Source organism: Elephantulus edwardii, unplaced genomic scaffold, assembly GCF_000299155.1.
Source record: "Elephantulus edwardii isolate Elephantulus edwardi_28Jun2011 unplaced genomic scaffold, EleEdw1.0 scaffold00002, whole genome shotgun sequence".
Taxonomy (NCBI): Eukaryota; Metazoa; Chordata; class Mammalia; order Macroscelidea; family Macroscelididae; genus Elephantulus; species Elephantulus edwardii.
This window is the reverse complement of record NW_006399752.1, coordinates 7,418,147-7,432,342: the sequence shown is the minus strand read 5'-3', so window position 1 is coordinate 7,432,342 and position 14,196 is coordinate 7,418,147. Positions and strand designations below refer to the sequence as shown.

The following is a 14,196-nucleotide window of genomic DNA, read 5'->3' as shown; positions in this document are numbered from 1 at the left end:
CACAAACCATCTCTGGGCAAATCCCTGACATTTTCTGAACTTCATGGAGGTGTACCCAACTGCTCAACTAAAACCTTAGTGTTTTAGCAATTATCATACAAAAACTAAGGCATGTCTAGAATTCTCTCAGGTCTTTTTCTTTTTCCACTATTTCTCTTCAACATTGGCTCTTAAATGTGATTGGTTTGTTGCTAGCAACAGAAAGTCACAGAATAAATAAATAAATGAATGAATGAATGTATCGTTCAAATATATTTTCACTTATGTTTTAATTCTAAGACCTGTTACCTTAGAATTAAAGGCCATATTGTGTGATGGTTAAAGTATATGGCGGCTAACAAGAAAGTTGGAGGTTCAAACCTACCAGCTGCTCTGTGAAGAAAGATATGGTAGCCTGTTTCCTAAAAGATTGGCAGCCTTGGAAACCCTATGAGTTAGTTCTACTCTCTCTTATAAGATCCTCGTGAGTCACAATCAATTATATGGCAGTGGATTTTGTTTTGTTTTGGGGTTACCATAGAAGGAAGTAATGATCATGATTAATCTTGGGAACTGCATTTAGCTTTGAGTACTACAAACAGTTAACATGCTCTATTGTTAAGATAAAGTTTAGGAGTTTGAGTCGAATTATATATGCCAAATAAGGAAGGCCTGATGATCTACTTTTAAAAATCAGCCATTGAAAACTCTAGGACACTGTTCTAATGTGATGCCCCACAAATAAGGCTGTTAAAAATTGAGATTGCATTGAAGGCAACTAATAATGGTAATGCTGAGTCCTCATCACCTAGACCATCTCTATTTATGAAGAGCTTGTGTGATTTGAAGAGCGAGCCACAGAACAATGGTCAGAGACATAAGAATGGCTAAGATTAAAAAGTAAATAAATGACAAATGTTGGCAAAGATGTGGGAGAATTGGAACCCTAGGAGTGGCATCCACTTCCTAAACAGCAGACCTCTGGAAACTCTGTGAACTTTGATAAATGGTGATGGTTGTGGAAGGGCTTCAGGCCTTTTGTTCATAGGGTCCCTGTGAGTCATGCTCAGTGCAAAGGCAAGCAACAACAACAACAACAGCCTATTTCTAGCAGGAATGCAAGCTGCTGTGGGAAACAGTATAGCAGTTTCTCAAAAAAAAAAAAAACCAACTCCTAAAACTTGAACTGCTATATTGTTGTTGTTTGATGCTATTAAGTTAATCTATATTGGATGCAAAAATAAGTTTGATTTGCAAACACGTTAAAGGTGATTTTTAAAACCTAAAGTTAAATGGAATCACCAAGGAACGGTATGAAGAACGGCAACAAAAAGATGTGACAAAGAGTAAGTCATGAAGAATATAAACCAAAGGACAAAGGAAGATTCACCCAAAAAAGTGACCGAGGAGTAACTGTCAGACCTTTGGAAAGAAAACCAGGGGACCACGCTGGAAACCTGGTTCATGAAGTGAAAAATCCAGCAAATATGTCAGAGAACAATTCCAAACAAATCTTTGTATGAAAAAAGAAAAACAACTTGTTAAGCTCCTAAAAAGCCATTCTTGATTCTAAGGAAGCTCAGAGGGAGAGAAGCATGCAGGGAGACCGGGCACATGGCATGCCGACGTTTAACTAATGCTGTGCACATTTCAGTATGGTGGGCAGCTACTCATTGCTATACCTATTAATGATGAAAGCTTTTAAAAGCAGAAGTGGTTTCATGCAGAGAGATCTGGCCTAGAATACCTGAAACATTATTATTTCTTGGCCCTGGTGAGAGCTGTCTTATAACCTCCAATTTGTTAAAGTCAGACGGGAAGGTTTTCAGAAATAACTTCCATCAGACTCAAAGCTCTACCCTGCTGCAGTCATAGTCAGAATTACAAGCTGATATGACTACAGATGAGAACTAGGGAAAACTAAAGAGGTGGTGATGTGTCATGTTTAATACTTGAGGACAAAGAAAGCTTGGCTTGGCTCCCCCAGCTAGCTCCCCTGTTCCCATTATGGCCAACCCTTTCGTGTTCTGCCAACTCTGGGACAAAGGCTGTCTGGAGTTAGGCCTGTGTATTTCTTCTCTCCTGAGATTGAGCAAGATCTAGCTTGTCTGCCGTGACTTCTTCAGCAGTTCCCAGCAAACTCCAAGAGGAATGGTTTTCATTCTTCAAATGTTTTGATTTCACAGCAACTCTTGTTTGTATTCTTTCCTTTGAGTTGATCCTTGAATTTTAGTACTCTCATGGGTTCCAGAATAGAACTGCTCTGTGGCGTTTTCCTGACTCTACCCTTTGGATGCTTTGGGCAAAATATTAAATGATCCAAGAAGCATTAAAAGAAGATGGAAGGATTATACAGAGTCATTGTACCAAAAGGAATTTGTACACACAGAAGAATTTCATGAAACAACGTATGAACAAAGAGCCAGTGGTGATGAAGGAAGAAGTTCAAGCTGCTCTGAAAGAACTGGCAAAAAACAAGGCCCCAGGAATTGATGGCACACTGATTGACATAATTCAACAAACAGACGCTGTCCTGGATGTGCTCACCAAGAAATCGAGAGGACAACAACCTGGCCAACTGACTGGAAGAGATCTGTATTTGTTACCATTCCAAAGAAAGGTGACCCAACAAAGTGCGGAAATTATTGAACAGTATCATTGATATAACTAACATGCAAGCAAGATTCTGCTTAAGATTATCATAAAACGACTGGAATAGCACATTAACAAAGAACTGCCAGATGTGCAGGCTGGGTTTAGAAGAGGCCGTGGTACTAGCGATATTATAGCTAATTTTAGATGGATCTTGGCAGAAAGCAGAGACTACCAGAGGAATTGTTTCATTGATTAAGCAAAGGCATTTGACTGTGTGGATCATAACAAACTGTGACTGACTCTAAGAATGGAATCCCAAAACACTTGATTGTGCTTATGTGAAACCTCTTTTTGGACCAGAAGGCAGTCGTCAGAACAGAGCAAAGAGACGGTGCATGGTTCAAAATTGGGAAGGTTGTGCACCAAGGATGTGTCCTATCTCCATATCTTTTCAATCTATATGTAGAACAGATCACCTGGGAGGCTGGACTCTATGAGAAATGTGGCATCAGATTGGGGGTAGATTCATCACAGTCTGTGTTATGGAGATGACACAACCCTGCTTGCTGAAACTGAGGAGGACCTGAAGCATTTGCTGCAGAAGGTTAAGGACTGCAGCCTTCAATATAGATTGAAGCTCAACATCAAGAAAACAAAGATTCTCACCACTGGGCTGATTGGCACCATCATGATAGATGATGTAGAGATCGAGTTTGTCAATAACTTTAGTTTGCTTGGCTCCACAATCAACAGGTACCAGCAGGCAGGAAACCAAAAGACTAATTTCATTAGGAAAGTCTGCTGTTAGGGACCTCTCCAAAGTACTGAAGAGCAATGATGTCAGTCTGGATACTAAACTGTGCCTGACACAGGCCATGGTCTTGGCAGTTACTTGCTATACATCAGAAAGCTGGACAATAACTAGGGATAATAGAAGGAGAATTGATGCCTTGGAGCTGTGGTCCTGGAGAAGAGTATTGAATATACCATGGACTACCAGGGGAACAAACAAGTTCCTCCTGGAGAGGGTGAAGCCAGGCTGTTCCTTGGAGGAAGGATTCTGAAGTTTCGTCTGACTTCCTTTGGACAGGTTGCAAGGCGGGATCAGTCCTTGGAGAGGGACGTCATGCTTGGGAGGGTGGAGGGACAGTACAGGAGAGGAAGACCCTCGATGAGGTGGATTGATTGAGTAGCTGGGTTAATGGGGATAGGTGTATCGGAGGTGATAAGATTGGCAAGGGGTAGAGCAGACTTTGGTGCTCTTATACATAGGGTCGCTATGATTCAGATGACTTGATGTTACAAAACAACCACCACTACCACCATTTGGAAGCAGTAGTGACACCTACTACCTAAACAACATGCCTCTGGAAACTCACCTTATGAACTTTGAGAAACAATGATACTTATCGAAAGGCTTCGGGCTTTTTGTTCATAGGGTCGCTATGAGTCGTGTTGGACTCAACAGCAGTCAACAACAACCACCTTTACAGAAGCGGTTTTCTAGCCTTTTCTTCATGGAGCTGTTGGATGGGTGTGAACCACTAAGCTTTAGGTTAGCAGTTGATCACAGACTCTTTGCACCCTGCAGGCTTTTTTCTACCATCTTAACTCCACAGTAGTGTAAAGATAGAGGAATTGATATGTTGTTGTTGTTGGTTGTTGTTATGTGCCGTCGAGTTGCTTGCGACTCATAGTGACCCTATGTACAACAGCTCTAAACTCTGCTCTGTCCTGTGCCAATCGCACTGTCTCTGACACACCCATCCCGATTGCCCCAGTCACCGAATCAATCCATCTCCTGGAGGGCCTTCCCCTCCTGCACCTGCCCTCCACCCTCCCAAGCATGATGTCCTTTTCCAAGGACCTTACATCATGACCAAAGTATGTCAGACGAAGCCTCAGAATCCTTGCCTCCAAGGAGCAGCCTGCTTTAACCCTCTCCAGGATGAATCTGTTTGTTTTCTTAGCCGTCCGTGGCACTCTCAGCACTCTTCTCCAACACCAAAGCTCAAAAGCATCAATTCTCCTTATCCTCCCTGGTCATTGTCCAGCTCTCTGACACATAACAAGTAATTGCAAAGACCATGGCCTGTACCAGACACACCTTAGTCTCCAGAGACATATCGTTGCTCATGAGTACTTTAGAGAGGTCCCTAACAGCAGACTTTCCCACCGCAATACGTCTTTTAATTTCCTGGCTGCTGGTGCCAAGAGTGTGATTGTGGAGCCAAGCAGACTAAAGTTTTTAACAATCTCAATCTCTTCACTATCCTTCCTGATGCTGCCAGTTGGTCCAGTGGTAAGAATCTTTGTCTTCTTGACATTGAGCCTCAATCTATATTGAAGGCTGCAAACCCTCAACAGCAAGTGCTTCAGGTCCTCCTTAGTTTCAGCAAGCAGGGTTGTGTCATCTGTATAACGCAGATTGTTGATAGATCTTCCACCAATCCTAATGCCACATTTCTCCTCATAGAGCCCAGTCACCTGGATGATCTGTTCTGCATACAGGTTGAAAAGGTATGGAGACAGGCCACATCCCTGGAGTACTCCCTTCCCAATTTTGAACCATGCAGTGTTTCCATGCTCTGTTCTGATGACTGCCTCTTGGTTCAAGTATAAGTTTCACATTAGCACCATCAAGTGTTCTGGGATTCCCATTCTTCTCAGAGTCAGCCACAGTTTGTTATGGTCCACACAGTCAAACACCTTTGCATAATCAATGAAGCACACATTCCTCTGGTACTCCCTGCTTTCAGCCAATATCCATCTAACATCAGCTACAATATCCCTAGTACCATGACCCCTTCTAAACCTAGCCTGGACTTCTGGCAGTTCTCTGCTGATGTGCTGTTCCAGTAGTTTTTGGATAATCTTCAGCAGAATCTTGCTTGCATGTGAAATGAATGATATTGTTCTATAGTTTCCACATAGAAAACATTTTCCCCCCAAAAAATAAATAAAATTCAGTAGACCAGTCACTTAATGCCAAAGTATTTAATCATCTGAACATCTAAGATTGAATATAATTATTGCTTTCATATGCTGAACTGGTATTTTGGACCTGAGCAGATACATGTTGTAGATTGCCTTCGAGTTGAGCATGGCTCATAGCAACACTATGAACAAAAGGCCTGAAGCCCCTCTACAACTATTGACATCTATCAAAGTTCATAGAGTTTCCAGAGGCAGATGCCACTACTGCTTCTAAATTATATGTTGTTGCTATGTGCCGTTGAGTCGCTTACCCTATGTACAACAGTCCTAAACTCTGCTCTGTCCTGTGCCAATCGCACTGTCTCTGACACACCCATCCCAATTGCCCTAGTTACTGAATCAATCCACCTCTTAGAGGGCCTTCCCCTCCTGTGCTGTCCCTCCATCCTACCCAAGCATAATGCCCCTCTCCAAGGACTGTTCTCTCCTCACAACATGTCCAAAGTATGCCAGACGAAGCCTCACAATCCTTGCCTCCAAGGAGCCGCCCGGTTTAACCCTTATATATATTTATTTAATAATTGTTAGATGTGATTCTAGTCTGATGACCTTTGAATATGTAAATAAAACCATGCTATAGATAAATTCAATTTTCTTGACAGGACTGCAAATCTTTATTAATAATTTGCTTTCACTGTATGTGTGTGCATGTGTTTATGTTTGTCTTTCCCTAATTTTTTTTTATAGGTGGCTTTTATTCACAGAAGGTTACCACTAATTCGAGCCTTAGAATCATCAGTCTGAACACAAACTTGTACTATGGCCCAAATATTGTGACCTTGAACAAGACCGACCCCGCAAATCAGTTTGAATGGCTTGAAAAGACATTGAACAACTCTTGGCAAAATAAGGAAAAGGTAGACCCCATAGACCAAAACCACCAACGAACAAGGCTTGAAAACTCCCATTGCTCTTTGGTTAGCTAGTAGTTGACCCTCTAGTGAGCTTCTGAGACTATAAATCACATAAGAGGAGATTGCTTGTCTCTCTCCTGCAGAGCCACTGTTGGATTCAGACCACCCCAGTGCATTGCTTTGGGTCAGCGGCACTGTTTACCACAGACCAAAGCCCTGGTAGCATGCCATTCGAGTCCTTAACAGAGGGCTCAGTAGGTGTATTTACTGGACTAGAAGAGAGGAGAGGGAATCAGGTATTTAGAAAAGAAAATTATCTCCAGGTGAAGATGGTTTCATATAAACACTTTACAGTGCCTCTCTGTCATTTTATTTTGCATGTAATACTTTGAGGGTTGATTATTGTTAGGATTGACTAACATCTATAAATCAAAAGACTTTTTGTATTGGTCTGCTTAAAAAGTTTGTATACATTGTGTTTCATAGTATTATTCATTAACATTGCGTTTCACACACTCATTCTCATGTATTCTGTTTTATTAAATTAATCACCGTTGGACCATACCCATCATTGCTTATCTTTTTAAGTCCCAGCCAGATCCTTTGCATTTCATTCACCTCCTCCCTCCTGGCCCCCATGCATGTTTTATTAGTTATCCTTCTATTTTTATGATAATGAAAAGATCTACTTTTAAAAAATGATCTATGATCAAGATCAGAGTTATATATCAATAGTGTAGTTCAGATGAGACAAATGCAAATATAAAAACTTTTCTGTTCTTGTCTCTTTTTTTTTCCTGTAAAATAGAAAGATTATTGACTCATTTTCTATATTTCAAATCTTTCCGTCTTGGGCATCTAAATGTTACTTGCTGCTGCTGCTGTTGTTGATTGCCTTCGAGTAGAGCACGACTCATAGTGACCCTATGAACAAAAGACCTGAGGCCTTTCTATAACTATCAGCATTTATCAAAGATCATAGTTTCCAGAGACATGTTGTTTAGGAAGTGGATGCTACTCCTGCTTCCAAAAGACAAAAGTCAGTCATTTCCTTGCAGTAAGGACTGACTTGTAGCTGATCCTCCCATGGAGTTTTGCTGTTTGCCATTGAATTGGAACCAGTTCATAGCTGACCTCATGTGGGTTTTCAGAGGCGGTAAATTGCATGGGTGTAGATTGCTCACCTTTCTCCCGTCATGCTACTGGTGTATCCAGACCTCCAGAGAGGCACAATCTTTGGGCTAAGAGCTCAACTCCCTGTGGATACACCACCAGAGCTCCCTAGATAACACTTAGCTATGGTAAATATGCAAAGCGATTCTCACTAGTCTTTGTGTGTTTTTTTTCCAGGTGTACCTGATAGCACACGTTCCAGTGGGGTATCTGCCATATTCAAGGAGTACCACAGCCATGAGAGAGTACTATAATGAGAAGTTGATCAATATTTTCAGAAAATACAGTGATGTCATTGCAGGACAATTTTATGGACATACACACAGAGATAGTATTATGGTTCTTTCAGACACAGAAGGTAATCTGAGACTTTCCTTCAATTTCTCCAGTTTAATAGGCACAACACACCACATAAAATCCAGTACATTAAATTTCCTTATATTACATTGCCAGGACCAGTCTTTTCTGAACAATTTCATGTAGTTTGTATGATGAGTCTCTGAAGTAAGATTAGACGGCAATTGGTTTTCATCAGCACTCATCCCTACTTGCTCCACAGGACCACCATCATTTAATTACAGGCAACAAAACCTCTGAAACGCAACTCATTCAAATTTGCTTTCAGATCCTTCTGCCCAGAAAAAAAAAAATCCCACTTCTTAGTACTTCCCAGGTAGATTCAAGTTTGTTTTTTTATTTATTTTACTTCTGGGGACTTAAAGAGCCAAACACAATTCTGTATCAGTGGTTTAACAAAAAAAAATATATTAAGCTCTTATAAGAATATATTTTAATTTATTTCCTAATGGATAACAAGTTGCACTACCACCCAAAGGCAGATGGTTCAAATCTACCAGCTTCTCAGCAATAGAAAAATAGACAGTCTCCTCCTGTGATTGGCAGCCTCTGAAAACCTGACGGAGAGTCAGCTGTGAGTTGGTTACAACTTGATGGCAATGAGTTGATCTGAGTTGACTGTATTGAAAAGTTTCTTTGGTATGAGTGCAGAAAATTGTAAATTTACAAATGAAGAGTTCCGATTTTATGCCAGTAAAGATAAAAACTGTGTTTCATTGACCATGCAAAGGCGTTTGACTGCATGGATCATAACAAACTGTGGCTGACTCTGAGAAGAATGGGAATCCCAGAACACTTGATTGTTCTAATGCAAAACCTATACTTGGATCAGGAGGCAGTCGTCAGAACAGAGCAAGGACACACTGCGTGGTTTAAAATTGAGAAGGGCGTATGCCAGGGATGCATCCTATCTCCATACCTTTTCAACCTGTATGCAGAACAGATTATCCGGGAGGCTAGGCTCTATGAGGAGAAATGTGGGGTCAAGATTGGTGGACGATCTATCAACAATCTGCGTTATGCAGACGACAGAACCCTGCTTGCTAAAACTGAGGAGGACATGAAGCACCTGCTCCAGAGGGCCAAGGACTGCAGCCTCCAATATGGATTGAGGCTCAATGTCAAGAAGACAAAGATTCTCGCCACTGGACCAATTCGCAGCATCAGGATGGATGGTGAAGAGATTGAGATTGTTCACAGCTTTAGTTTGCTTGGCTCCACAGTCAACACTCTTGGCACCAGTAGCTAGGAAATTAAAAGGCGTATTGCCATGGGAAAGTCTGCTGTTAGGGACCTCTCCAAAGTACTGAAGAGCAGTGGTGTCTCTCTGGAGATTAAGGTGCATCTGATACAGGCCATGGTCTTCGCAATCAGAGACAATGACCAAGGAGAATAGAAGGAGAATTTGATGCCTTTGAGCTGTGGTGCTGGAGAAGAGTATTGAGAGTACCATGGACTGCTAGGAAAACAGATTCGTCCTGAAAAGGGTCCTTATTCATTGTCTAGCTCTCAGATGTGTAGCAAGTGATGAAAAGGACTGTGGCTTGGAATAGATGCTCCTTAGTCTTCAAACTGACATAATTGTTCCTCAATAATTTGGAGAGGTCCCTGACAGCTGACTTTCCCAGTGCAATACATCTCCTGATCCCTGGTACAAAGGATGTTGATTACAGATGCTTTTTTAAATTTGAAAAATTAAAACACATAAGAGCAGAGAGAGAAATACAATGAAACCCAGTATACACATCATTGATTTTTTTCAATGATTTTGCTACATTTTCTTTGCCTATTTTGAAGTAAATATCAAACATTAGATAATTTTAGCCTATAAACCTCTGTAGATATTGCTAAATGTATAGACATTGATTTATTTAACAAAATAGTTAATACTTACTATTATCTAATACTAAGCCATAGTAAAAATTCTCTAGCTTTATTTAAAAAAAAAGTTTCTCCTTACATCATTTGCCTCTTAGCAGTCATGATCAATGAATGTTCATACAAAATTTGGCTCTATCATTTTAATAGGAAACTTCTTAATATTTTTATTATAGTTAAATTTAGGTTTTAAGGTTTTTTTAACAGCTATTTTTTCCCCTGCAGGAAGTCCAGTAAATTCTCTATTTGTGGCTCCTGCTGTTACTCCAGTGAAGAGTGTTTTGGAAAAGCAAACCAACAATCCTGGTGTCAGACTATTTCAGTATGATCCTCATAATTATCAGTTATTGGTATGTTTGCACAATTTTAGAGTTCACTGTATACTTAAAGCATGTCTCTACAGTTTACTCTGGTTTAGTTGAATGTTTCTAAGCATAGATGTAATATCTTTTTAAAAAGGAAATTTAAGAATTTGTTGGTTTTGATGGTTGGAATGTGTCAACACTTTCTACATGTAAATTGATGAGAAGCTGTTTCCATCAGGATTTCAGAATTTAAATTGTGCTCAATTTGGTGCCCATCTGTTGACTTTAGATTTATTTTGTCAGATTGATCTACTATAGATAATTCTTAAAAAGAGTATAATTCTCAAAGCAAATATTCTTTACTTACTTGGCTAAAGTGTTGTTTAGATAAATGACTTCAGGAGATAATTTTAATTTAAGGTTCAACAGTTCTCATTTCACAACGTATTTAGAAGTCTCTGCAATCCTGGTGAGTCCAGTAAATCTAGATTTTATAATTGATTTGTCATTTTATTTCACATTAAAGATAGTTCTAAATAGAAATATTTAAATAACTATATTTTTAACATTTATAGAGATCTTTTTAATCTGAATATACCCCTTTTTGAACATGAATGATTAATAGAGTGCTTAATGATAACATTCTTTAATGGTAATGGGGCTCAAAAGTATTCAGACGTTCATGAAGGCAACTAAAACTGCATTACAAATTTTTCTGATTAAAAAAAAACAAAAACAAAAACAAATTTTTCTGATTCTTGTTACTGCTGTCACTCTTGGTGAATAGGGACAATGTTGTACCTTGAATGACAAGGTTTCAAGACCTTAGTTACTACTCATTGAACTGAGAGGCAGATCAGAAACTCTTAAAATAATGTCCAGTTCTCTGATGTATAGCAATTAATTGCAAAGACCATGGCTTGGATCATGTGGACCTTAGTCTTTAGACTGACATCATTACTCCTCGGTACTCTGGAGAGGTCCGCAACAGTAGACTTCCTAATGCAGTTTGTCTTTTGATTTCCTGGTTACTGGTACGTGTTAATTGTGGAGCCAAGAAAGCTGAAGCTGTTAAAAAATCTGTGTCTCATCTTTATCTTTTATGATGAGAATCTTTGTTTTCTTGATGGTGAGCTTCAATCCATATTGAAAGCTGCAGTCCTTGACCTTCTCCAGCAAATACCTCAAGTCTTCCTCAGTTTTGGCAACGAAGTCTGTGTCATCTGTATAGAACAGGTTGTTGATGAGTCTTCCTCCAATTTTGATGCCACATTTTCCCTCTATACTGAGAAGTAAACCAGACTTTTTGTTTTTTACTATAGGATATGTTGCAGTATTACCTGAACCTAACAGAGGCTAATCTGAAGGGAGAATCTAACTGGAAACTGGAGTACATCCTGACCCAAGTCTATGGCATTGAAGATTTGCAACCAAAAAATTTATACAGTTTAGCGAAACAATTTGCAGTTCTAGACAGTAAGCAGTTTATGAAGTACTACAATTATTTCTTTGTGAGTTATGACAGCAGTGTAATTTGTGATGAGACATGTAAGGCCTTCCAAATTTGTGCAATTATGAATCTTGATCGTATTTCCTATATAGATTGTCTCAAACAGTTTTACATACAGCACAATCCCTAATATTTTAAAGTTTGTGTTCATGGAAATTGGTTTATTGCCTTATTTCTGAGATAAATTAATAGAAATTTTTATGCAAATCTTTGTGAATTTCTGACAGGACAAGCAAAATTTCTGTCTTTGTTTTCTTTCCTTTAAAAAAAATTATGTCCAAATATGGATATTCTTTAAAATCTATATTTATATCAAATTAAATATATTTAAATTACCTACTAGTAGAATAATGTTTGAATGTAAATATCCTGGTTTCCAGATTATACAATTAAAGCTAATTTATACTCTTATTGAAACTATCTTTATTCAATAAAACAAATTACTTTTTTGAGAATGAGTTATTATTTTTTATACTACTTTATTTAAAAAGTTCTTATACATTGTTTTTCACACCAGATCTTTCCCATTTCCTTTACCGTACCCCCCATCCACCCATCAAATTATACGAGTCTATGATTGACCATCCTCTAACCCCCACTGTCCTCACCCCTCTGCTTCCTCCCCACCCCTCCTTAGAGCCTCATACTCATTCTATAATAATGGTTTTATACAGTATTTGTCCTGATGGGACTAAGTTAGTTCACTTAGCATAATGCTTTCTAGTCCCTCCCAAGTAGGTAGTGATTATAAAATCATTGTTCCTGCATGCTACATAATATTCCCTTGTATGAATGTACCATAGTTTCTCAATCTCTTTTATTGTAGTTGGACATTTGGTCTGTTTCCATGTCCATGCAATTGTGAATAATGCTGCTATGAACATTGGTGTAATAGTCTCTGTTTGTGCCTCAGTTCTCATTCTCTCTGGGTAAATATTAAGCAGTGGAATAGCTGGGTCACATGGAATTTCTATGTTCAGCTTTCTACGGAAATGCCAAACTGCTTCCAGAGTTGTACATTTTACAATCCCACCAACAGTGTATAAGAGTTCCTATCTCACACATCTTCTCCAACATTTATTACATTCTGTTCTGTTAAACTTTGCCACTGCTATTGGAGTGAGAGGCTATCTCATTGTAGTTTTGATTTGCATCTCTCTATTGCCAGTGATTTTGATGAGCATTTCATCATGTGTCTGTTGACCATCTGAAAAAATTTCCCATGTCTTTTGCCCATTTTGTAATTGTGTTATCAGTCCTTTTCTTATGGAGGCATTGTAGGATGCTGTAAACTGTTGCTATGAGACCCTTATGTGAAATGGTATTGCCAAATGTTTTTTCCCAATCAGGTTTCCTTTTCTCTGCTAGAAAGACTTTTGCCTCCACCCTACGTCTTCCACTTGACTTTAAGAAATCCCATATGATGTAGCTAGTCAGCAGTGTTTGAAGCCAAAGTACCTGTTTTCTGTACTATAGGACAGTTCAGTGGCAGGTCCTTGACTTCATTCTTGTATAAGTTGCAGGTCATGTCTTGACAATATTTTGCTTATTGGTGATCTCCCTTATTTGGCCTTAGGGCCACAGGCCCCAGCACCCTAACTGGAAGGCAAATGGGCCAAAATGGTGGGCGTCCAATGGGGGGAAAGAATGGGTGTTGCACCGTCTAAGGGAGGACGACTGGTGTCTCTGTTGGATCTTTCCTGTTCACTGGAGTTGTCAGGAAAATATATCACTCACTGACCTGGAAGGCAAATGATGAGGTATTCTTAATAGAATTATTTTCAGCCTTTTAATTCATGCTTGTTGAAGCCTTATTTAAAAAAACCTTAAAAACCAAAATACCAAACATTTTTAAAAATAAATACAAGTCTGAACTCATAGCTGAGCTTTCAACAAGTTTTCAGAGGCTGTAAATCACATAAAATTAAATTTCCCATCTTTCTTTTACAAAGCAGTGAACTACCTGTCTTTGGATTGTCAGCACATCTCCTTAAATGCCATAGATAAACTCAGATTGGAACTACTTATGTATACTGTCTATTCTTGCGAAAAAATGCCAGTGTCTCATTAGGACCATCTTCAAATCTGTAAAACACTGGAATATATTTCACCAGCTTACGTGTGAAGGAGAGTCAACATTAACTACTCACTTTTCATAATATTTTCAATTGTCTTTATGTCAGCTACAAGCACAAGGTCCTAAATCGAGAGCAAAGACTGATACCTACTGAATATTGGTAAAATGAATTAAAATTGCATTACTATCTCCCCAAGACAATATGATAGGATGCAGTGATAGTCATTTTCTTTGTTAAAATGTTCCAAGAGGTAATAAAGGATTCCCCCCTCCTTTAAAGTATTGTTCTTAGTGCTCTCTTGGCCCAGACTGTCCTCTCCTGACTAATTCACAGAATTAAAATTGAAGATGATGGAGCAGGCTGAGAAGTGACAGGGAGAAGACTACAGACCTCAATGGCTTGCTGGAAAAGGCGTAAAACCAGCAACTTTAGGTCAGCTACTACAAGTGGAATTCATCATCTTTCCAACT

At 39.2% G+C, this 14,196-nt stretch overlaps 1 protein-coding gene across 1 annotated transcript in view; it reads left to right on the top strand.

The window, feature by feature from the left end:
* SMPDL3A (sphingomyelin phosphodiesterase, acid-like 3A) overlaps nucleotides 1-11,778 on the top strand; it is a 35,908-nt gene extending 24,130 nt beyond the window's left edge. The window contains exons 5-8 of the mRNA XM_006879143.1: nucleotides 6,259-6,428; nucleotides 7,776-7,956; nucleotides 10,059-10,183; nucleotides 11,461-11,778. Coding sequence (XP_006879205.1) covers nucleotides 6,259-6,428; nucleotides 7,776-7,956; nucleotides 10,059-10,183; nucleotides 11,461-11,778 — 794 coding nt within the window. The remainder of the gene's footprint in view (nucleotides 1-6,258; nucleotides 6,429-7,775; nucleotides 7,957-10,058; nucleotides 10,184-11,460) is intronic.
* The last annotated feature ends 2,418 nt before the right edge of the window (nucleotides 11,779-14,196 follow it).